The sequence below is a fragment of the Perca fluviatilis genome, chromosome 10 (assembly GCF_010015445.1).
Source record: "Perca fluviatilis chromosome 10, GENO_Pfluv_1.0, whole genome shotgun sequence".
Classification (NCBI taxonomy): domain Eukaryota; kingdom Metazoa; phylum Chordata; class Actinopteri; order Perciformes; family Percidae; genus Perca; species Perca fluviatilis.
Window position 1 is genome coordinate 13,741,169 of NC_053121.1, and position 25,427 is coordinate 13,766,595.

General features: G+C 44.0%; 1 protein-coding gene across 3 annotated transcripts; it reads right to left on the reverse strand.

Annotated features, from left to right (window-relative positions):
- pcdh10b (protocadherin 10b) lies at positions 1–25,016 on the reverse strand. 3 transcript variants are annotated; one of them, XM_039814212.1, is made up of 5 exons: positions 22,193–25,016; positions 19,792–19,850; positions 18,953–19,059; positions 4,046–4,429; positions 1–128 (listed from the first exon to the last, which is right to left on the reverse strand). In XM_039814212.1, the coding sequence occupies exons 1-5, from the start codon at positions 24,545–24,547 to the stop codon at positions 109–111; spliced, it is 2,925 nt and encodes a 974-aa protein (XP_039670146.1). In that variant the 5' UTR covers positions 24,548–25,016; the 3' UTR covers positions 1–108. The 3 variants fall into 3 exon arrangements, with proteins under 3 accessions (XP_039670146.1, XP_039670147.1, XP_039670145.1); XM_039814213.1 differs by having other exon boundaries at positions 4,272–4,429; positions 22,028–25,016; XM_039814211.1 differs by having other exon boundaries at positions 22,028–25,016.
- Positions 25,017–25,427: the final 411 nt, after the last annotated feature.

The window sequence follows — 25,427 nt, forward strand, 5'->3', positions numbered from 1 at the left end:
CGAGGGCAAAATGGGTTGAAAACTTGATGCCTTTTTTCTTATAGCCTTGGTCTTCTGGGAGTGATTGTGCAAAGTCACGCGGTGTCCGGTATGTCCACGCGGAAAGAGCTAGCAAACCCTTTTCCTCGCTGCAAGAAGCAGAGAAAAACACAAAGCTTGGTTAGCTGTTTGTTTACATGTGTGCATGTGTGTGTGTGTGTGTGTGTGTGTGTGTGTGTGTGTTTGTAGGGGGAGGGGGATTTCAAGTTTGTCTGAGAGGAATGACAGAAAACAAAGAAGAAAGAAAAACAGCACTTAAATGGCCTCATTCACACAGAATCCGAGGGTGCGCACACACACACCACACACACACACACACACACACACACACACACACACACACGCAGGGCTAGGAAGTGTCACATCCCTCAGCTGGGCCGCTTCAATTCACTCCTGTGAAATGGCTCATGGGTAATGTGTGTGTGTGACTATGTTTGTGAAGTGGGGTAGGGTGGGGGGGGGGTGGGGGCTGGTATGGAAACAGTGACACTGGAGTGGGTGGGAGCTGGTTGAATGTTGCATGGCCAATTTATTTGGGACAACAACAAAAGAGGGAGGCTCAGCAGCTCTATCAGTCTGGAGTCTAACCTCTCTCTTTCTCCCCTCCCCATCCCCCTCCCCCACTCTGCCTCCATGGTGTCTAAGTTTGATGACGGTAATCACTGGGATCTGGCTATCATCCCTCCCCCACCCTCTCTGCACCCCACCCTGACCCGACCCCAGGCCAGGCCCCGGACAAAAGCGTCTCTGTATCACTGGCTGACTCGATCAGATTAGGGAGCTTCAGCCTCTTAGCATCATCATTCTATCCCTTCCCTCCACTCCTCCGACTGTTGTTCCCTCTTTTGCTATTATCTCTCCCCCCCCCCCTCCCCCCACTCCCCCCTCTTGGCACCCCCACACTCATTAGCATAAGGGCCACAGTGATCTACTTTGAGAGAGGAACGAGCTGCGGTGTTCGTGGGAAACGCGGCGATATTGGGAGCCCTTCACTTGGAGTGCTGCATCATCAGCCCATAATAAACACACACACACGCGCACACACACACACACACACACACACACACACACACACACACACACACACACACACACACGCAGTGTGCATCCAACTGAAGGTTGGAAAGCAGAAAGGGGAGAAAAAAAACAACAGAAATGATAATCATTTCAAAGTGGAGATGTTTTTTTACATCAAGTCCTCACATCTTCTGTTCACATTTTCTTGCCTTTATTGTGAAATATCATAGTCGTCGGGGTGAAAAGCTTGTACGTCCCAAACCGTTGTTTTTCAGGAAATGGATAGAGGCTCATTTGAAATATGATATAATATATCTAATATATATTGAGCCATTAACCGAAGACGGAGTCAAACTGCCTTGTCACTGTTTACATGTGTGTAAAACACACAGAGAATGTAAAGGGCGACCAATGGCATTGATTTATGAAAAAAATTCAAAATGACGAAATATGGAGATACAGGGTTTCTGCCCGACAGCGACGACATGCGTTGTCACTACTGCAACGTTGCTGTATTTTTTATTACATCATAAGTGCATTAGACATTTTGTGTTATTCTTATATATCATTTGATGGTGTTAAAATATATTCTTGTCATTGCTTTACATCACTACAACTTATATACTTACATGTTTATTTTGTACACCTATAATTACGGATTGCTTATTCTGTATATTTCCCCAAGTACTGCTGGCTTACATTACTGCTGTAATCAGCATAATATAAATATAACTTGGAATGTAACTATCTGTGATGCACATGCAGCATTACTGTATTTTTGATTGATGATGCCAATTAATTTATTGATAAAAAAAATTGAACATGTTCTGTTAACTAAGAGATATCACCATGACACTTCCCCGGTTGATTTCTTACATTGAGACAGTCAGTTTAGTCAGGCTGAAGCTATACAATTGAATAAAAACACCCAAAAGTCAACGAAAGTAGTGAGCGGAACCTTTCATTTGACTTGTGAAGAGTGTTTTCAGCCACCGTCCATCCGTGTTATTTATTTTTGGGCAATTAGGTTGAAAGAAAGCCAAACTTTCTGTTACAGAATCTTTAAAAAAGGTCTAATTTGACCCTAAAGGCCCTGACGCACCAACCTGATGGCTGACTGTCGACAGAAAAGGCAGTCGGACTGGTCAGTCGGCTCCCCGAGGTCCAAAAAGTGCCAGCGACGCCGACATGATCGTACGTTCTGCGCGTACAAAAAATTAAAAAAACAGAAATGACGAACGCGTCACTTGGGTCTGGCTTCTCCAGCCGATCGTAATGGCGGCTTGTTCGAAATACGATCTCCTATTTTACGAAAATAGTATATAAATATAGTTTGTGAAAACATTTTTAGCGAGAAATATGCAGGCCGTGCAGTTGCTGAATCTGTCTTCATTTCAGATCGACAAAGGTCAGTTTAAAAAGATTTTCGTCAGATTTTGAAAGGCGTCCGTCACTCATCCCGCTCGCCATTTCCCGGGTTAGCGCGGCCATTGAGTCCGACTGCCCACCCTCCGACCCAGCAAGTCAGGTCGGCCAAAATGAAGGCCGACAGCTCCTCCTCCGACGGACGACGGCACGGTACCGATTATCGGGTTTGTGTGTCAGCGCCATAAGACAACAGGAGGGTTAATTGATCTTTATTCTGCGTGTACTTCATTGCCGTAGTTCCTCATAGCAATCAATACAACCTAACAAGGGCGTAACTTTGGGTTCAACTTTGGGGGGGGTTGAGATCGCCAACTATATAGGGAGATCCCGGGACAAGTCTGCGTGGAGGGAGAAAAGAGACAAAAACCTTGAAAATAAATTTGTAAAGAAAAAAACTCAAAAAAGAGACAAAAACGTTGAAAGAAGTGACAAAAACTCCTAAAAATTGGTATAAGTGGGTATAGTAAAATCTGATGAAAAAATTATGGGTTTTGTCCAGCCTCTTCACTTAGCTAGCATATGTTTAAAAAAAAATAAAATAAAAAAGAAGACAAAAAAAAAGCGATAAAAACTTTAAAAAATATTTCCCCCCCGCCCAAAAAAAAAAAAAACGTGACGAAAACATTGAAAACATTGTCGACACAAACTATTTGATCAAGGATTAAACCCAAAAAATACAACGCACAGCAAATGGATAAAACATTAAAACATTAATCAAAGGAGAGAGGGGAATAATGGTCCCTGCTGCGCCGTGGTTTGAAATGACGGCGGCGAGGGAAGCAGCGCTGCTCTGACACTTTGATAATTCCCGCTCGCTGTGTCGGATGACGAGCGAAGGGTGTGTGGGGGGGGGGGGGGGGCTCGTCAGGCGCCGCGTGACAGAATTATAATTAAGCATTATCACCAAATTGCAGCGATTGAGGATGTATCTCTTTGTGGCCCTTTGAATGAGAGTTTAGAAACAGTCATTCCTGGGGAAGAGAATTTCCCTTCTTCTTTCTTTTCTTTTTTTTTTCCCCCCTCCTCCAAATGTTTTAAAATTGGTTGTTTGATCCCAATGACGTCTACCGGATGAGAAGAGACGCCAGGCTCACTGCCTGCCGTTTCCTTTTGTTTCCTTAACTGATTCAAAAGTGCTATTTTTCCATTGCTGAGCTTTGTGAGAGGGCCAGTGTCACTTCTATTACAGCAGCCGTTCGTTCTTCCTTTTTTTTTTTTTTTATAATGAGACAGAGGCTTCTTTGAGCTAACATCTCCACACACATCAAAGTAACCCTATAATATAAATGCTTTTTTTTAATTTTTTGAAATTTTTTTAAAAAAAAAAAAAAAAAAAAAAAAAAAAAAATTCTTTTTCCTTTTTTTTTTTTTTTTTTTTTTTTTTTTTTTTTTTTTTTTTTTTTTTTTAAAATAAAAATAAAAAAAAAAGAATAAAAAAAATTTGTCTCACGGTCAATCGGGGGAGGAGAGAAAATTGAATTTTGGAATCTTTTTTTATTTTATTTTTTCACCTAATTGGATCACCGGATCCGAGAGCTGGGGCGGGCAACACAATACTCACTTAAATAAGCCGGGTTATAAGGCGCTCTGGAGCTAGGCACAAATGCTTCCAACTCTGTCCCCTGTAAGGAGCCCTGGTGGTGGCTGAGGTGATGGTTTTTGAGAGGGTTGTGGTGGAGGTGTTGGTGGTGGTGGTGGTGGTGGTGGAGGTGTTGGTGACTGAGAGGCGTCTCTTTGCCAAAGGTGGAGAATGACTTATCGGCCGTTTGCTCGGGGCTTTCAAATACCTCTGTGTCCGGGACCGAGTCCATGCCGGGCACGTGCAGGTTGCTGCGGTAGTCCGGGCCCTGGCGCCCGTCAGAGGGCACGAAGCTCGGCATCCAGCAGCGATCCGAGTGGCCCAGCGCCTTACACTCCTCCGTGCAGTTAGAGAAAAGGTCGGCGCCTGTAGGGGAGGGAGGGAGGGAAGGAGGGAAGGAGGGGGGGTGAGGGAGAGAGGAGAAAAAACAGCAGAGAGGTGTTTTAGTCCTTCAACAATCAAGACAAACAGGAAACATGATACCTGTGCTCGCACAGACACACACACACACACACACACGCACACGCACACACACAGACAGATACACACACGACACAATATGACGTATAGCCACAATATTTTCATGATATGTATGTATGAAACCTGCTCTTTGATTCCTCACGTCACAATCGTTCAGATCAAAGCCGCCCGCATAATGGATATAAAAAAAAAACTCTGCACGCACACACACACACACACACACACACACACACACACACACACACACACACACACACACACACACACAACACACACACACAGTGAAGGGCTGTGGAACAAAGTGACTGCTGGTTGCTCTTTGTGAAAGCATAACAAAAAAAAGAAATGTATCTACAATATGTACTTCATTTATAAGGTACTTGACTTGAGTATTTCCATTTGATGCTACTTCTACATCACTACATTCCAGAGGGAACTATCGGTACTTTTCACTGCGGTACATTTTCTTACAGCTACAGCATGAACTTACTTATTATGTATTAATTACAAAACACATGATCAGCTTATAAAATCTGGAACTCTTCATTTCAGTCAAGTAACTTTGTGTGGAAGAGATTTTATTATATTATATTACGAAAGCACAGTGTATGAACTACAGATATATGTATAATTTCAATGTTGTGGTCATATGCAATTTGACTTTATACCTGAGATACTCTTTACTATATTTATCTAACAGCTACAATTGCTGGTTCCTTTTTTGAGACTAAGACGTTCCATAGAAGACATGATTGTTTTATGTTTGATATTATAAAGCATTTCAGGCAGCTTACTGGTGAAACATGTAATATCATGCAACGCTGTCTGACAGTCGTTTGGTAGGCACCGGCTTTTCTGCCACGTCAGGCGGCGCTACAGTTGAGCTTTTCTTTCTTTTCAGAAAGAATGTCAAAGCGCTAAAAGCATGAATGTTACATGTGTAAATGCATCCGAATCAAAAGGATTTTAAAAACACTTTCACTGCAACAAAAAAAAAAAAAAAAAACATCTGCCTGAACAAGTCATTTTGATTATTTAAGCATTTAAGACCCATTTTATTCCAAAGGCGAATTCTTTCAGCCAGTGAGTGAGAGCTGTAACTTTCAAATGTTTGTGGAATGTTCTGGAATCAGGAACCAAAACGGAGTGAAGCAGATTGCTGCACTACAACCAAGCACGTGTATTGAATTAGCAGTAAAAAATACAGGCAGATTTAATAACGGACTAAAATCACGATTTAATGTTCTCTTTCTAAACTATTTCAAAGTGTTACGAAAGTGCTCATGCACACAATGTGTCATTGTTTTTTTTTGGAGAAGTGACTCCGTGTTTGCTAATGCGGTCAACCACCAGCAAATAATAGTTCAATTCAATTTTATTCATCGCGTCAAATCTAGAGGTGCAACGATTAATCGATGAATCGATTAGTTGTCAACTATTAAATTAATCGCCAACTATTTTGATAATCGATTAATCGGTTTGAGTCATTTAAAAAAATAAATAAATAAGATTTCTCTGATTCAAGCTTCTCAAATGTGAATATTTTCTAGTTTCTACTCTCCTCTGTGACAGTAAACTGAATATCTGTGAGTTTTGGACAAAAAAAAAAAGACATTTGAGGATGTCATCTTAGGCTTTGGGAAACACTGATCCACATTTTTCACCAAGTTTTGACATTTTTTTATAGATCAAACAACTAATCGATTAATCAAGAAAAGAATCGACAGACTAATCGACTATGAAAATAATGGTTATTTGCAGCCCTAGTCAAATCATAACAAGAGTTATCTCAAGACACTTAACAGATAGAGTAGATCTAGACCACACTCAACTCAATTAAAAGAAGTACCTCAAACGTGTTCTTATGTACAATACTTGATTATATGTACTTAGTAAGTAGACTACTTACATTGTAGAGTGTAAACTCCCAGCGCTTGCCAACATTCCTAGGAAAAACACTTAAGACGTGACCTTAATGGTGACTATTGTGAATGTTATTTTCAGTGTTTGGCTCAGCAGACAAGAGCGCCTGTGGCTGTGACCTCGAATCAGTCTTCAATCGCAGGTCTTTGGATGTTTGTGTGTGAGCCGCAGGCGTTTACGCGCACCAACATGCAGCTGCAAAGAAAAGCTCCCCTAGAAACGGTGGCCGGGATTTATACGACAAAGGGAGAGAGTGTGTGTGTGTGTGTGTGTGTTAGGTCTGCACAACATATTGTATTTTTTGTATCGTCATCGCGATATCTACTGGTGCAATAACCACATCGCGAAAGGCTTATCACATTTTTTAGTGTCGCCTTTTTATATTAAAATCAGTGTGCAGTTGTTTCAATAAAACAATGTTGGAAATGATTTCCTAGCAGGCAATATGTTGTACTTTAGCAGAATGCTGAAAGCAGCAGAAAGGCAGAACTGAGAAAACTTTCATATATATTTATTGATCGCAAGTGATATTGTTATCACGTTATTCGACAATAACGCATATCGCATATTTTCCTCATTTGGTTCATCCCTAGTGGTCCCGAGTTGTGTGTGTGTGTGTGTGTGTGTGTGTGTGTGTGTGTGTGTGTGTGTGTGTGCGTGCGTGTGTGGCCCGTGCTCCTTTTAACCTGGGCATTAGATCAACCAAACCACAAACTCAGTAGCATTGGATTACCCAGCCTGCCTCTGTCCCGGGCTTCAGTCTATTGTCCTCCATGAAAGGCTGGCTACAGGTATGACCCAAAACTAGTTTGAGTGTGCTCGCTTTCATGTGGAGTAATTATTTGTGAGGCTTTTTTTTTTTAACAGCTGGAATTCTCTGTGAGAAAATCCCCTGGTGTCAGAGAGCAGAGAGGGGGAGCAGAGCTAACAGGCATGTTAGCTGTTCAGCACAGCTATTTAGGCCGAGTGTAAGCCTTAAGCCAAATTGTGTTTTCATTGCCCCATATGTTTTTTGCAGTCGGGCCTAGATCCCGTGTTTGCATGTATTTTGAAAGCTAAATCCGATTGTTGTGTGTGTGTGTGTGTGTGTGTCTGAGCCGCTGTTTGGGGCTACAATCTGAACTGTCCAGCTCGGGCTATCTGATACTAATCCCTCTGAATACAGACTGATTAGACTAAGGTCTGCTGCCGCCCCAGTAAGCAGAGGGTGTGTGTGTGTGTGTGTGTGTGTGCCTGTATGTGTCTGTGTGTGTCTGTGGCGGTCAGCAAAGGGGGAATTCGCTTTGTTACAAAGCGGATTAATTTGGCTTGCCGTCCTTAACAGCTTGGAAAAGTGCCCAGACGCCTAACGAGAGGGTTTCTTATTAAATATTAACCAACACGCCATAAATACACCATCACATTACGTTTTAATACGGCCTCTTACATGGGAGGAAACAACTCATGTGACGTGGGCGCGACCGGAACGCGCGCTGGGCGCCGACTTACTGTATCAGCACACCTGGAGTGATGCATTGTGGGCAACTGCAGCAGCAACAACAACAACAAAAAAAGAAAATAGTGCAAGGGAGGACACGGAGCTCTGCTTTCATTTACAAAATGGATGCTGTGTTAATTCTCAAAATGGCAACGGGAAATGTGGCATTTAGACTGTCAGAGAGATAAGAGAGACACGCACGCACGCACGCACACACACACACACACACACACACACACACACACACACACACACACACACACACACACACACACAGAGGAAGAAAGACAGAGGGAGGGTTATTCTGCCACAAAGCCAGATTAAGACATCTTGATATTTCTTGACATTTTGGCAAAATTAGATGTTGAAATGACATGTTTCCCTGGCACATTAGACAGTCTCTATTGAATCAGGAGGATAAAAACATTTCAGCCACACACACACACACACACACACACACACACACACACACACACACACACACACACACACACACACACACACACACACACACACAGATCAGAAGCCATGCTTAAAATATAAATTAAAGGTTGTGGGTAACGCCCTTATCTCTCCACTATGTAACTTGTCCAACACTTTTCTCCTGAATGGTGACTGGTGAATGGTTCCTGTACTATGGGGTTAAAGCGCTTTGAGTAGTTGTTAAGACTAGAAAAGCGCTATATAAAAACAGTCCATTTACATCCTAGCAAACAGTCACCGTGAGTTATGAGGCTTGGTTCGGGCTCCAGAGTACGGTATCTTAGTATTCAACACGGGATCAAAAGAAAGTGTGTCAACATGTCTCGCGCTAAGCCAAAAAACCAGCAGAGAGGCCGGCGCGGAGACAGAGCGCGGGGAGGGGCGGGGACGGTAATGTCTCTCTGAATGGCGCTGACCCTCGTTTCTTCTAACGCCTCATCTCATCTCTTAGCATTCTGCACGGCACTCGTGCAGGGCAAACGCAAAGTCCCGATAATAACCTTCATTTGGTAATTGGTATGCAGAGGTCTGAAAAATGAATTACTGATCAGCGAGCTGTTACCGCCGTGATAACAGGAACGGCGGGCCCAAGGAGGAATTTATCACGGCAGCAGGGAGAGATGGGAGCGTAGTGTGTGTGTGTGTGTGTGCGGGGGGGGGGGAAAGAGAGAAAAAAAGGATAATCTTCTCCAAGTGCGTGACATTGGCTATATATTGATAATATGTACTTTACACATGTAGCGGGGACTGGAAATGGGGGCGCCTGAGGGAAGTGGTCCTGGAGGGTCCGGCAGCAAACAAGAACATGTAAAAGAATGACCTTTAACTCAAGAGCTCACTCTCAGCGCTTGAACTGCAGAGAACTACAATTCATTACTACAATACTGCTGCAGTACAACTCTGACCACACACGACGAGCCGACAGTTGAAAGCGCCACGAAAGCTTAAGTGGCCCTTGAGTTAGGATTATTATTATTTTTTTTTTTTTTTGTCAAAGTACTATTTTCACACTCAAAAGTCGACCCATGAGGGCGACGCATCGCACGTAAACACACAACAGACCTAGAGTAAGCATGCAGAAAAACATAAGCATACATTATCTCATCCAAATGCGTTCAATAAACATTCAGTAAACCTCACACAAGACCCCCCCACCCCCACAACCTTCCCCCCACACAGAAGAAAGAGAACCCGCTGCACATCCTCCCCCTCATATTGCACTTAATTCTACCCAGATTGCACATCTCCCGTTAAATCATGCTGTGATCTATAACGTATGTATTGCACAATGCTGTATGAAATATCAAATGAACAACTAATGCACAAGTGCCCTACCACATATTGGACATCCTACAGCCACAATGGTGAGTACCACAAATATTACCTATGCTTAAGCTGAGCACAAGGTAAGGAAAGGTATTTCACTGACAGGTTACACAATAAAATACCTTACAATACTTTATTTTACATACACTTATTGTATTCCTACATACATTTTCATGCTAGATCCATTTATTCTTTATAATATAAAATACGTGTGTCTGAAAGTGAAACTACATGTCCATGACTCGAGTAAAAATCCATGTCTGTAAGTGGATGTGTATGGATATAGTGGAAGAGTAATAATATGTGTATGTGCATGTGCATTCATGCATTTTGAGAGTTATGCCTAATGCGTAACATTTTGAATGCAGGAATCATTTGGCTTGCAGTGGAGTATTCTGTTTTACAATCTGCTATTTCCATTCTTACTTAAAGCTTTAATCTCAAAGATTTTTCATTTCAATAAATGTCTGTTCTCTATCTATCACTGGAGGAGGAAACACATTGCTGATTGAGCCTGTGGCCCCACTAATGAAGGTATTGCAATATATATATATTGCAGTATTACGAACTGGATGTCCAGTGTAAAATATCCTGGAGAAAAAAACATTCCTACATTGTATACACACACAAAAAAATGGAACTATGCACTAGGGCTGTGCAATTAATTGAATTCCCAATCACAAAAACAACGAGCAATGGAGAAAAGCGATTATTGTGCAAATTACGTTTTGCAACTAAACTCTTATTTTGCATTGTGTTCTGAATGGGGGGGGGGGAAGGAAAAGTATGAAGGGGAATTTCACAGTTCAGAGTGTTTTCCCTGTCGATTTGTTTCACTCTTTCACTGTTTTTCAAATTCAATCATTTCATAATCGAGCAGCCCTATATATATTATTTGTACATATATATATATATATATATATATATATATATATACGCACACAATTCTGAAAACCTGAAGCTCACGTATCAACAACATGACAGCAAAGCATAGCAACAGAATGAGATTAATTATGTTGCTATGCTGCAGACCGCTAAGCTCTCAGCACAACTCTCATTGTTTTCACTGAAATAGAAATTCTAAATCAACCTCAAGGACTGAAATAGTTGTACCATATTATATGTTTTGCCAACTTTAGTCCAAGTTGTGAGTGGACTAACTTTTTTTGGCACCTTGTGAAAAAAAAAAAAAAAAAAAAAAAAAAGTTTCAGCTCTTCTAACATGTTTTCACCTTGTTCTCTACAGCAGCACACTTGGCTTTATTCTGACATTTTTGATGTTATGAATATTTTATCGTTCATAACAGTATGTTAAATGGTAGTAGCAACAGTATTTCATTTCAATTTCAATTCAATTTTATTTATAGTATCAAATCACAAGAGTTATCTCGAGACACTTTACAGATAGAGTAGGTCTAGACCACACTCTATAATTTACAAAGACCCAACAATTCCAGTAATTTCCCCAAGAGCGAGCATTCAGTGCGACAGTGGCGAGGAAAAACTCTTTTAGGGAGAAACCTGGGACAGACCCAGGCTCTTGGTAGGCGGTGTCTGACGGTGCCGGTTGGGGGTGTGATGAACAGTGGCAATAATAGTCACAATAAAGATAATGGAACAGTGACTAAAAACGGTAGTCGTAGTAGTTCATGTCATAGCAGGGCACTGCAGGGCGTTATGGTATGTAGTAGTAGTGGTAGTTGTGATAGAAATGATATAGTACAAGCATTTTGGGAGAAAAAAGAGGGAGGGTGGGGCAATCTCCCACAAATTGCAACAGAAAGTCTGAGAAATGTATTGAAAAATACTGAAATCGGTGATGCCAATTTCCCATTGCAGCCCATGTTAAGGGGAGACGCTTTCTCTCACTATGACTCTAGTAGTTGCACAATATATCGTTTTTGTTTTTTATCGTCATCGCAATATTAACAGACGCGATATACATATCGCGAACTGCCGCAACATATACACTTTAAAAAGAAACTGTCATTCTTTTTTAGTGGAGCCTTATATATTCAATTCAATGATCAATTTGTTCAATACATGTAGGTTGGAAATTTCCTTTCGTTTGTCTTTAGTTCAACAAGCAATTTGTTGTATTTTAGCAGAAAACTGAAAGCAGCAGAAATGCAGAACGGAGTACTCTTTAATATCTCTTTAATATCGTTATCGCTGTATTCACAACGTTATGGCATGTCGCATATTTTTCTCTTATCGTGCAGCCCTAGACTAGAGATCACGTCACTCTCTCACTCGCTCTACCACACACTCCCCACGCGCACACACACACACACACACACACACACACACACACACACACACACATATGCCGGCCCTGCTATTCTCTTAAAGAGATCGACGCACACACCAACGCACAAAGTCTTAACTTCAGGCCACTTTAGTAGGCTGGAGCCCCGCGTTCTTTTTTTTTTTTTTTCCTTTGTTGGAAATTTGGGGTTTTTTTGTGGTTTTTTCAAGTGATGGAAGAAATACGATGTAGCCATTTAAGTGTCAAGTACTTAAGTAAAAATACTGATTCTCCAAAGCTCAGTTCAAGAACCTTTAGAATAATATGCTAGTCAATCGTTAGATTAATCGACTAATCGGAAAAATAACTGTTAGATCAATTGACTAAATAGACAAAAATAATCGTTAGATTAATCAGTGACAAAAATTATCGTTAGAGTCAGCCCTAGTGCACGGAGATCGCTTTTGGCTCCAAACTCCGCTTGAAAACCAAAACGTAGCAATGTAAATGCAGCCTAAAACATCCATCGTTAAAGGATGGGGCCATCACATCCTCACTGCTAGAACTCCACACACACGCATCTGCACACTGCACTGTGTGATGGCACATAAGGTGAAATATCCTGCTTTTGACCTTTACTTCAAATCCTCCCCCCCCCTCTCTCTCTCTCTCTCTCTCTGTCTCTCTCTACCACTGACTGAAATGCCTTGTAAAAAGAAATATATGCTATACAGTACACATATATCCTATAGATCCTGTTCATGCGTCTGTTGCGGGTGATTTCTGGACTCCGTAACTGTTTAAATGCGTCCTTGATGAGGAATAATCAAGTGGTTTGGATCAGGGAACGAGGGTGTGAAGCAGCAGAAAATGTTGGCACAACAACGCAGCCCGCAGCAGGAAAAAAAAAAAAGAACACAAATCACTGTGTAAACCATCTCGGTCGTACTGGTGGTCAAAAATACAACCACAGCTACAGCAGAAAAGGAAGAAGAAGAAAAAAAAAAAAGACAGACAAATGATGGGGCAAAGAGGGTAAACAGTGAGGCCTGTCTCCAGCATGTTCAATATGTTCAAACTAATCTCACTGGAAGTATTTATCTGTCAATGTGTAATGCTCATGCTTTAAATCCAAGATAAAAACCATACGCTCCCACGAATCTGATTACATGGACAAAAAAAAACAACAGATGAGAGTGAATTCCTCCCCCTGACGTCCCCTGTCAGAGCCAAAGGGAAGAGGCTAACACGCCACGCTGATGGATGACAGGAACATTTTATGTTTATTCAACATTAGCATTTATTAAACACTGACGCACTTCGAGTATACCCTCACCGCTGACAAACTACATTAGCACACAGAGAGTAAAGCCCGTGTTCTTTTTTTTTTTCAGCGTTGACGGAGCAGAAGTGCGGGGCTCTAAGCCACGCTATCAATTATCCTAATCAAACAAAGACTTAATGCCCGGCAAATAATCTGTTTAAAGGCACTAAGCTGGCTGGTAACTCTTTAACAAAGTAGCCGCAGCCTATTCGCTACTCCAAGGGTACTCAAAGTCAGCAGTGCAGCGCTGCTGGGCCTGCCGCTGCATCCCAACTGGACCCACAACACGGCACACTTCGGTGTATAGAGAGAGAGAGAGAGAGAGAGAGAGAGAGAGAGAGAGAGAGAGAGAGAGAGAGTGGGACTGTGTGAACAGGCGGGCTGGCGATGAAATGCTAACGCACTCAAAACAGGACATAAAGCAGCTGGCCCGGCTCAGACCTGAGTGGGAAATGAAAATGTCCAACATGGATGCAAAAAGAACTTCAAACCTCAATGTCTGTGTGGTACCAACTGAAATGTGTCCATAGCAACAAACGGCTCAATCTGTGCTAAACGTTGGCGTTAACTGTGTGGTTAGATCCCGATTTTTGTTCATGTTTGATCAAATACTTCCTTCCGGATTTCACACTTTAAAGTTCCTGTGCAGCTGCTTGTGTTTGGACAACATTTACCGCGTGTCCACTAGGGCTGCTCTCTCTTAGTCGATTAGTCGACTAATCGGTCGTTTTGGTCTTAGTCAACTTAGATTTCTTTAGTCGATTAGTCATGTTTGATGCTTTTTTCATGCTGAATGACTTATTTCCAAGAAACGTACGAGCACATCTCTGGTAAACACAAGAATTAAAGTGGTGCTTTTGCATGACTCTTTGCGGAGAAACCCAGATTTACAGATCTGTTCGATTAAATCAACTAATCGATTAGTCGATACAGTCGAATGAGTGTTGTTCTTCTCTCCTCTGTGACAGTAAACTGAAACTCTTTGAGGTGTGGACAAAACAAGACATTTGAGGACGTCATCTTGGGCTTTGGGAAACACTGATCCACATTTTAGAGACTAAACTACTAATCCATTCATCCAGGAAATAATCCACAGATTAATGGTCAATGAAAATAATCGTTGCAGCCCTAGTTGAAACCTCGAAACTACCTTTGTAGCACTGACCGAAATGCGTCCATCACACAGAGAATGAAAAAGTTGGTATGAAATGTCTGCTCATATTCATTCAAATAAAGTAAATACTGGCCATTTAATAGTAGGCTACCAAAAATAGTGACCTAACATATTGAAGTAAATATGGCCCTGATACCGGCTCTATCTGAACTCCTTGAACATGTCTACATAATTAAAACATGTCAATCATCATGCTGCAGCTACAACTTCAGTTTCTAGAGAAATGGAGTTTGTCAACTGCCAATTTAAGTACAGTATCAAAAACAGAATGATTTCTTAGCACACTCTTTAACTGCTTGCCTTTTATAAAATTAACATTCAACTGGCCATTCAAGTAGGTTCCCAAAAATAGAAGTTTAATGCACTGCGCTGAATTTGGCCCTGAACATGGCTGTAAAAAGGCTAATTGAAACGTCTTTCGGACCTCTTGCCTTGTACGGCTTCATCGTATTGCAGTTTGTGGTGACGTTTGAGGTGCTGGTAAAGATTGGTGGTGTTACTTTGCGGTTTTGCAACGAGGGCAAAGCATGCCTTCTTCACATCAGACTGACCCTCGTCGTCTTGCTTGAATCCAAAATACTTCCACACCACCGAATGAGGGCCTTTTTTCGGAACGAGTTTGGTTTGAGACTGAGTGGTTGGCTGATTCTCGTCACTAGTACCTGGGTTTTCATCAATATCCATTTGGTTTATTTCCGAACTTCCGAATTTCCGCGATCGCTCGACGAGTGAAACTTGTGACTAAAAAGGCACTTTGTCATTGGCTGAGGGTGAAGCCCTGAACTGACAAGTGAAACATGTGACTAAAAGGCACTTTGTCATTGGTTGAGGGTGAAGACCTGAACCGTGTGAGAGCTGTCAAAGTCATTTAAAAATGTAATCGTGAACAGGGTGAATCGAGATCGCGATTTTACAACGATTTATCGTGCAGGTCTAATTCATAGTAGATATAGTTTTCTTTTATTTAGTCATGGTTCTGTTCAGACAACATTTAACATTTGATAACTTTGGCGTATTTTCTTAAAGGTGCTGTAAGGTAGTATTGCCAAGATCCAGGACTTAGCCAAAAGATTTGAACATCGACAACTTCTCAGTCCCTCCCCCCTTTCCGCTAAAGCCCAAAACGGTCTCCTAAGCCCCTCCCCCCACAAGGGAGAATGAATGTGTGTGCATGAGCAGTGATTGACACGCATTTAGACACCGCCACTGGCCCTGATTGGTGCATCTGAACAGGGAGCTGTGGATTTTTGCAAATCACACTACAGGCTGTAGGTGGTGCCAGAGGAGCTGGATTTTATATATTTTTTTTAATTACCTGCTTCTTGTAGTTCTACTGGAAAATAGGGTCAGTTTCAGCAAATATGACAGAAAGTTAGTTTTATAAGTCTTACCTACTGCACCTTTAAATGCAAAACAGGATTTATAGTCCTCAAAGTAAGGCATCAAAAGAAGTGTCCCTTTGGTGTAGATACCAAAAGTCAGGTATGCATTTTAAAAAGATTCTCAGCCCTACTTGTATAACAGAGTGCGACTATTCATAACAGAATATGAACTCTGGCTGGCAGCGTTCACATGAAATGCTAATGCACTCAAAATAGGACCACTCCATCTACATAAAGCTGCTGGCTGCCTCAGTCCAGATTTGGAGCGAAAACACTTCCACAGTGGTGAAAAAGGATTTAATGTAAAGCAGTTGTGAGGGTCTAACTCTGAGCTGGTTGGAGCTGAAACAGATTAGCTGTGTGCGTTTCTGTTTCCTATGGTCTGTGTAACACATCCAGGCCTACTGGAGTGACGGTGGAAAATCATTCCTACCACAAGCCATAAAACTCGTCAAAAAACATTTCACCGCTGAGTGTGAGATAACACTGTCATTACCTCATTTATTACATTATTGCACTAAAGCACAAATTGCACACTCCTGTGTATTTAGACTACTTTTTTTTTTAATATATATATATTCTATATTTTTCATATATTCTATGTATGCATGCTGGTTGTATGTTTTTATTCTCTACTTGTACAACTATGTTGTTTTCATTGTTTTTAAGGCAGAGTAGGTGTTCTTGTATTTTTACTATAAATACTATCTATAGTAAAAATACTATTCTATCTATCTATCTATCTATCTATCTATCTATATCTATCTATCTATCTATCTATCTATCTATCTATCTATCTATGACAGGCTCTGTCCCGCACCCAAGAAAGCTTGCCACTGAATGAAGACATAAAACCGTCATTCAGAACTCAGTGGGGCCCTATTGTACGAGCTCAGATGGGTTCCTTTAGGAAGATTAAGAAAATAAAAAAAATAAAAAAAAGGATGGGTTTGGAAGAATGTGATCAGGGAGGGGAAAGAGAATTACGGGGGGGAGAGTGCAAGTTGGAGAGTAGCTGCATGAATGGATGCATTAATTAATTTAATGAACAAATGAATCGTCTGTTTTGTTTGCTACGGCCGCAACCTATTTGGTCCGCTTCCCAGCACTCCAGTGCGAGCGCGGCCTCATTAAAACGCCTGTCACGTCTCATCAAGTGGTCTCCGGCACCCAGTGACCGAGCTCCCAGGGAGCCGGCTGCTCATTAACACCGCCACGTATTTACAAAACAGCGGCGGCCGGGGTTCGCTCTCTGCCCAGCCGACATTAAATCATCACGTGTCAGGAAAAACACAGAGACAAATATTAGGAGACATGTTCCCGGCACTGTTCCTGGTTCTGTTACTAGTGGCGGTTCTAGACCTTTTGAAATGGAGGGGCCAGGCTGGGGCCACATGTCATTTTAGGGGGTGCCAAATATATTACGCAGAAGTGTTACAACCCTAAAAAGATTTGGTTTAGAGCTGGGCGATATGAAGAAATTAAAATATCACGATATTTTTGACCAGGTACCTCGATATCGATATTGCGGGGATATCGTAGGGTTGACTGTTGGTGCTTTCACAAAATATGTACACAATGAGATTTGTGATAACTAATCATCAGTAATGTGGATACAATGACTGAGTGGGTAAAGGCAAATCAAAGAACAGCTAGAACAGTCTGGTGAGTTCAGAAAATGACATCACTTTACTGTAATGCAGCCTTTAAAACCAGGAAAGACACCACTTCATATTACGAAATTACCATATCCAAAATCTAAGACAATATCTTATCATATCACGATATCGATATTATATTGATATAATGCCCAGCCCTAATTTGGTTCTACAAAAGACTAACGATACAGTTATAACAATAAACACAAGAATACTCATTCAGTGTTAAGCTACATTTAGTCTATATCCACTAGGGTTGGGCATCGAGAACCGATTCCTAATCGGAATCGTTTCAAAAATTACGATTCCATCGGAATCGTTTCTGTATTGGAATCGTTTTGGAATCGTTTGGAGGATTTGGTTTCAAATCCGATCATCACTTCCCAATTTAACAAGTGCAAGTTTGGGTTTCCGTAGCAGCCAGGTGCTTGTTGTGTTGCAGCCATGGAGCACAGTAAGCGGCGCTCTAGTGTGGCTTTATTTTACATTGAAAAAGCTGTAAAACTGCAAACCACCGTTGAATCAAAATAAAACTTTGCTATTATTTGTGAAAATAGGCATGTGACCCGTTTCAACTCCACCCCTCAAAGAATCGGAATTGAGAATCGATAAGAACCGGAATCGAAAGGAAGAATCAGAATTGGAATCAGAATCGTTAAAATCCAAACGATGCCCAACCCTAATATCCACGATCTTCCACTTCTGCGTTTAGCGCCGCCCAAGACATTTGGAATTGGTTTAAGGAAATGCCAATAAACCAGAGCACGTTGTTTTCCCAACCCCCGGAATGCTGTGTGGACTAGCCAGACCTTCCTTTGCAGCGCTACATTTATATTTATTACTGCAAATGAATAATATCCCCCCTTAATTAATTAACTTGGGGTTGAAAATGTATGAAAATATTTGCCACAGTTAGGGGGCCAGAGAGGGGGTCGAGGCTTAGGGGGCATTGGCCACCCTTGCCCCCCCCAGAACTGCCCCTGTCTGTTACCAGCCATCCTTTTTTCCAGCTTTTTTTCCTTCCTAGGCCTACCAGCCACTGTGCCACTAGAGAGGAATCCGAACGTCTCACAGTATAACACCATCAGCATTAAAGCTGACGGTGGGACACAGATGATGCAGGCGCCAGCCGTGTGCTATAGCCCTAATTAAAATGAGCTTTCATTTTTCCGCCCTACACAATGCCACAAACAGAGCAAAAAAAAGAGTCCAGAATGCAGAAGCGGAGAGACACGCTGCAATCTGCTCCTGGACCCACAGCTCATAGTGGCCGCATGCTAATCAGCAAAAGCCTACTCCAGTCCTATAGAAGCCAGAGAGCCATCCATTTGCCCTTTGAACACGCAGCTTCAATCAAGTAAAGCCATTGTGAAGAAAGAGGCAGCATCACGCACACACTGGAGCCAGTTCTTACCGGAGGAATGGCCTCGGTTGGTGGCGTCGTGGTCGCTGTCTCCCTGCTCGCTGTCCCCGTGGCCGCTGTCTTTGGAGCTGACCATGTCCGCCTCCTGGAACGCCGAACTGAAACCGAGGAGAAATCGGGGGTTCTGAATGATGCAAGCTTCAAAATGTAGATAGGAATGACACTGCAAAATATTGGTGTATGTAAGCTCGACTGAAGTGGAGATTTCTGAACTCAGAGTCTGAGATAAAAAAAAAACTCATTTGGAGAAAACAGCCTTTAAAGATATGGATTGTAAAATTCCATACATTTTGCAAGACACTACAGGTGACTGGGGTGAAACATTTTAAACAACAGATTGTCACCGCGGAACTTCCCCAGTTGAATACTTGCATTAAGACAATTGTTTTATGCATTGCAAGTTTTCTGAAATTCTAATGTTTAAATATGCAAATGATGCATTATCTAATGCTAACTTTGGTGAATTTAGGAACAATCTACAGACACAAACAGACAAAGTGTAGTAAAATATACACCTAAATGTGTATTTTTGGTTGTTTGTTTTCCACAAACATCCAAAGAAGGCAGAATAACCCCAAAAAAAAAGAAAATATATATTTTTTCTCTGTAGTGTCTCCACTTAAATCAAAGCCTCGCTTAGCATTTGGATGTTTTCAACTAACTAATTATGATTATTCCAGCCCCCCTTTTCCTCATCCCATCTCATCACCTAGAGCATCATCACAGTAATGAGAGTTATCGGTGAGTGAAGTAGAAGCAGATAAGAGCTCTATTACAGGCTTATGTGACAGGGTGAGGCTGCAGCGAAAGGAACATGGGTCCATATTTACCTGTTGACACGTCTCGGCCTGTCAACCAGGTAGCTGAGTTCAGCTCGCTGGTGTTTGGTCTGCAAGAAGAAAAAAAAAGGTGGCCAACGTCAGTGTTTGTCGCTCCAGCACCTTGTGTAACATGATTACCATCAGCAGCGTCCAACCGCGGGGGACGCAGCCCACACAGTTCACTGTTGATGGCGCACGCACACACGCACACACACACGCGCACACACACACACACACACACACACACTTTTCAAAATCCAGTTTGTGCTCCCCCCTTTTTCAAATTTGTTCAGGGATCTGCCCCTATTTGGAACATTGAAGAATGTGAGAGATCTTTTTTCCTATACATAGTTTAGAAATTATCTTTCTGGAAGAATGAATCATTATGATCATCTTAATTATTTCCTGGATTTTATTTTTTAGTTATCCCCCACCCCAAAAAAACAAAAAACACAAACACTTCTCAAAACAAAGTTACACCCTTGCATATCACTCATATCTGATGAGGAGTGTGTGGTTGAAGCGTGCTCTTTCACACTCACACACACACACACACACACACACACACACACACACACACACACGCACACACCCACACAAACACACCAGACCTGTAACAATTATTACATAATTGTCTAATCGCATTTGTTTCCACATAATCGCCGTTCCTTTGTTTAACCGCAACTGATTGCCAACATTAGCTAAGGTCCTAAGGCGTATGACTGGCGATGGTAATTGTCAGCTTTATGTTCATTCAAGAAGAAAAAAATACAATGATTTATGATAATAAAGAGGCGTTCTTTACTTCATAGGCTGTGTACCTGTGTTATTACATTATGTGGGTCACATAAGAGTAATATATAACCAAACGATGTATTCTGGGATTCATTCAAAACTTGAATTTGTTTGCAAAAGCAACACATGAATTTTAAATTTGACTGAAAGAGACAATTATATTGTTAATCGCAATTATTTCTGGAGACAATAAGTGAAACATTTGGAATTGTTACAGCTCTACTCATATCTGATGGGGAGTGTGTGTTTGAGGTGTGCTCTGTCTCTGCCCTGCACGTGTGTGCACGCATGCACACACACACACACACACACACACACACACACACACACACACACACACACACACACACACACACACACACACACACACACACATAGCAGCCAGCAGCCTCTGAGCCACCATACATCATCCCTATACACTTTTCTTATTCTGATTTCCATCATCTCAAAAACTCTGAAGTAGAGCTGCAAGGATGCATCGATTTATCGATGAGTTGTTAACTATTAAACGAATCGCCAACTATTTTGATAATCCATTGATCGGTTTGAGTCCAAATTCTCTGATGTGAGCTTGTTAAATGTGAATATTTTCTAGTTTCTTCTCTCTGTGACAGTAAACTGAATATCTTTTGAGTTGCGGACACAACGAGACATTTGAGGACGTCATCTTGGGCTTTGGCAAACACTGCGCCACGTGTTTGACCATTTTCTGACATTTTAGAGACCAAACCAACCAATCCATTCATCCAGGAAACATTCCACGCATGAATCGAATATGGAAATAATGGTTATAGTTGCATGCCCTACATGGGAGCACAACATAAGCATGCAGGCATCGCTGTTTGAAGGCCAACCTCCCTGAGGACTGCTAAAGGCAACATGTCAGCAACTGGTAATAATGTGGCATACGGTGTGTACTAGTACTCAATAACATCCATGTGCATACCTGTCACTGAACCGAGGGGGATGGGATAATGGCTTCTGTATGAGTCTGATGTTTATTTGCCACTTTTGTACACGTTTGCACATTCTTTCCTGTGTATTTTTCTCCATCAGAGTATGCTTTGGAGAGTGACCAAGACAGAAGGTTGTTTTATTTATTCATCTCTCCATCACATCTTTTATTGATTATGTGCATATTAATCTGTAGTATTTGTATATGTGTAAACCAATAAACTAAACATCTTTATTTATGTATAGTCGTTCTTGTATTCTATCCTATTCATTACGTCTTACTCATACATATTCTGTGCGGTGTGTCTTATATTTTGCTGCTGTAGCACTGACATTTCCCAATTTGGGAATCAGATTTAATCTGAGATTAGATCTAATGCGGGGAAGTGTTACAGATAGGTGTAGACATGCCGAGGGCTCTCAGAATAGAAGGGAGGGATGGGAGGGATGGGGGAGGTGGGGGGATTAAACTGTAAGGTATGAGAGGGACTCTTACCTCGTTTGATAAAATGCTGCCATTTGATATGATGTCAGGCTGCTGGTCTGTGTACCCTGTCACTATGGCCCCGCACGGGTTGTGCTCGGTGTCTGTGCTCCTAGACGGACTACGTGGCTTTAGGAACATGAGGTCGGTTTTGGCAGACTCTGGAGTCAGACATACCTGGTAGCAATAGTTCTGGTTCTGATGGTGCGAGCCGAAGCTCCCTGACTCCTCCACGGGCACGTGAGCCGTGCCACCGGCCCCGCTGACGCTGCCTGCGCTCTGCACCAGCATGATATCCGACTTGCTGAGCTTTTTCTTGCGCGCGCGGGCCTGCCGCGAGCAGCACGAGCTGCAGCCCAGGCAGCACTCGCTGGCCAGGCAGGTGTAAAAGTTGAGCTTCTTGTCCTTCTGGCAGCGCACCGCCAGCACGATCATGACCAGCAGGAAGATGAAGGAGACGGAGCCCAGGGCGATGATGAGGATCAGGGTCAGATCCAGGGTGCCCTCCTTGGCCTTGGCGGTGCCCGCGCGGTCCCCGCCGGCTCCGCGGCCCTCCGCCACGCTATCCACAAGCAGCACGAGCACGCTGGCGCTGGAGGACAGCGGCGGCTGCCCGTGGTCCCTCACCTCCACCAGCAGCTCGTACATCTGCTGCGGGTCGCGCTTGACCGACACCCGGCGCGCCGTGCGCAGCTCCCCCGTGCGCCAGTCCATCCGGAACATGCCGTTCTCGTTCCCTCTCTGGATGCTGTAGGACAGCCGCGCGTTCTCGCCGTCGTCCGCGTCCATCGCGACGATGCGCGTCACCAGGTAGCCCGGCTCGGCGGAGCGGGGCAGGGGCTCCCTGGCGGTGCCGTTCTTCCCCAGCGGGGCCAGCACCAGCGGCGCGTTGTCGTTCTGGTCCACGATGATGACTTTGACTGTGGCGTTGGAGGAGAGCTGCGGGCTGCCCGCGTCGCGCGCCTGCACCGTGAACGTGAAGTCCTTCAGCTGCTCGTAGTCGAAGGAGCGGAGCGCGTAAAGGTAGCCCGTCTCCTCGTTGATGGACACGTAGGTTTTGACCGACATGCCCTGGATGTCACACTCAAGGATGGAGTAGCTGATGAGCGCGTTCTGTCCGGCGTCCGGGTCCAGAGCGGTCACGGCGTGGATGTACGCGCCCGGCACGTTGTTCTCTGTCACATACACATCATAGACGGACTGCGTAAAGGTGGGCGCGTTGTCGTTCTCATCCGACACCTGGACTCGGATGGACTTGCTGGCGGTGAGCGACGGCGTCCCTTTGTCCCGCGCCACCACGGTCACGGAGTAGGAGTCCGCGTGCTCGCGGTTCAGCGGGCCGTCGGTCACTATGGTGTAATAATTCCTAAAGGACGATTTCAACTTGAAAGGGACGTCGCCCAGGATCTCCACGTGCACCTGTCCATTCTCCTCCGCGTCCCGGTCCGTGACGCTCAGCAGCGCGATGACGGTGCCCGGGGCCGCCGCCTCGCTCACCGACTCGGTCACGGTGCTGAAGGTGATCTCCGGCGCGTTGTCGTTCGCGTCGCTGACTTTGACCAGCACTTTGCAGTGCGCGGCCACGGCGTTTGGCCCCAAGTCTTTCGCCTGCACAAAGATCTGATACAGGCTGCTCTCCTCGAAGTCCACCTCGCCGCGCACCTCGATGCGCCCCGTGCGCGCGTCGATGCTGAACAGGTCCTTGACGCGGCTGGAGATGTGGTTGCTGAAGGAGTAGACGATCTCTCCGTTCAGACCCTCGTCCATGTCGGTGGCGTTCAGCTGGATGACCAGCGTGCCCGCCGGTGCGTTCTCCGACAGGCTCACCGTGTACACGGGCTGGTCGAACACCGGCACGTTATCGTTGGAGTCGAGCACCCGGACCACCAGCAGCGCGGTGCCAGTGCGCGGCGGCTGGCCGCCGTCCACCGCTGTCAGCACGTACCTGTGCGCCGCCTGCTGCTCCCGGTCCAGCGGCTTCTCCAGCACCAGCTCCGCGAACTTGTTCCCGTCCGATTGGGTCTGCACATCCAGGTAGAAGTAGTTGTTAGTGGTTATGTCGTACGTGCGTAACGCGTTCGAGCCGACGTCCGGGTCGAAGGCGCTCTCCAGCGGGAAGCGGGTGCCCGGTGTGGCGCTCTCCGAGATCTCCACGGTGATGTCCGTCTCCGGGAAGCTGGGCGGGTTGTCGTTAATGTCCACCACTTCGATCTCGACGCGGAAGAGCTCCAGCGGGTTCTCCAGGAACACCTCCATGTTGAGCTGGCAGTTGGCGCTCTGCTTGCAGATCTGCTCCCGGTCGATCTTTTCGCTCACGAACAGCACGCCGTTCTCCAGGTTCACCTCCAGGTACGGTGTCCGAGAGCTGGGCACCACCTGGAAGCGTCGGGACGCCAGTTTGGTAAGGTCCAGCCCCAGGTCCTCGGCGATATTCCCCACCAGCGTGCCGTGGTCCGCCTCCTCCGGCACCGAGTAGCGTATCTGAGAGAGCACTCCATCCGTGATGCACAGGGCAATCAAAAGAACAATCATCGCCGGGGAAAGCAAGTGCACTTGGGTAGAAAATATTATACGGTTTTATTATCCTCTGTTAATAGACAAAATGTCCGTTTCCATCACCCATTTCACTCGGCAAAGTCTCCAAAATGCGTAAAAAGTCTCCAAAAATGTGTAAGGCGTCCAGGGAAATCTGTCCCATTAAAAGAGAGGCATTTAGATTTCTTAAAGGAGTTTGAATGACTGCAGAAGCTCTTTTTTTTCTATTCTGTCTCGGCTGTCTTGCTTTTCAGACGTGTCCCGGAGACGCTACGGCGCACATTCCAATGAAGCGCAGTGCTGCTGCTGTGATGGAGCCAGTCTGGAAAGGAGTTCGAGGGGTTGAAAAAAAGAAATCAATATCCATATAAGAACAAATAAGAGATATTTCTTCTCTTCTGCGAGGCTCCCTAGTCAGGGAATAAACGTCAGACTCTCTGGCTGTGTGTCTCTGTGTCTCGCTCTCATCCTGATTGGACATCAGGGTTGCCTGTCAGAAGCCCGCTCGGCCCCACGGCTCCCTCACTGCTTCTCTATGTCGCTCTACCTCCATCCGAGCTCCAACTGGCTTCCACTTCACAACACCTGACGCAAAAGAGAAGAGGGATAGAGAACGACGTGGGCTTTTAACCCATCAGCCGCCATACCCGGTCCCACTCCTCACCTGTCCGTAATGTAAAGCGCGTCACAGCGGACCCCTGTGTGATCACCAGACACACAGAGACAGAGTGAGTGGAGGACTTGTTGACTTGGTGGCAGGAAACCTGTGTGAGACTCAGGATAGCACTGGCTGACCGGGTTAATACATGCAAATGTTGTGATATGTATGCAGGGAATCATTCACCATTCATGTGCTGTTATTAAGGCTGCGTGTGCG

Coding starts and splice junctions, on each gene's coding strand:
- pcdh10b (XM_039814211.1), bottom strand. CDS start 24,547: ATGATTGTTCTTTTGATTGCCCTGTGCATCACGGATGGAGTGCTCTCT. Junction 19,851..22,027: donor GCAGCATTTTATCAAACGAG/GTAAGAGTCCCT, acceptor TTCTTCTTGCAG/ACCAAACACCAGCGAGCTGA. Junction 19,060..19,791: donor AGGCCGAGACGTGTCAACAG/GTAAATATGGAC, acceptor CCTCGGTTTCAG/TTCGGCGTTCCAGGAGGCGG.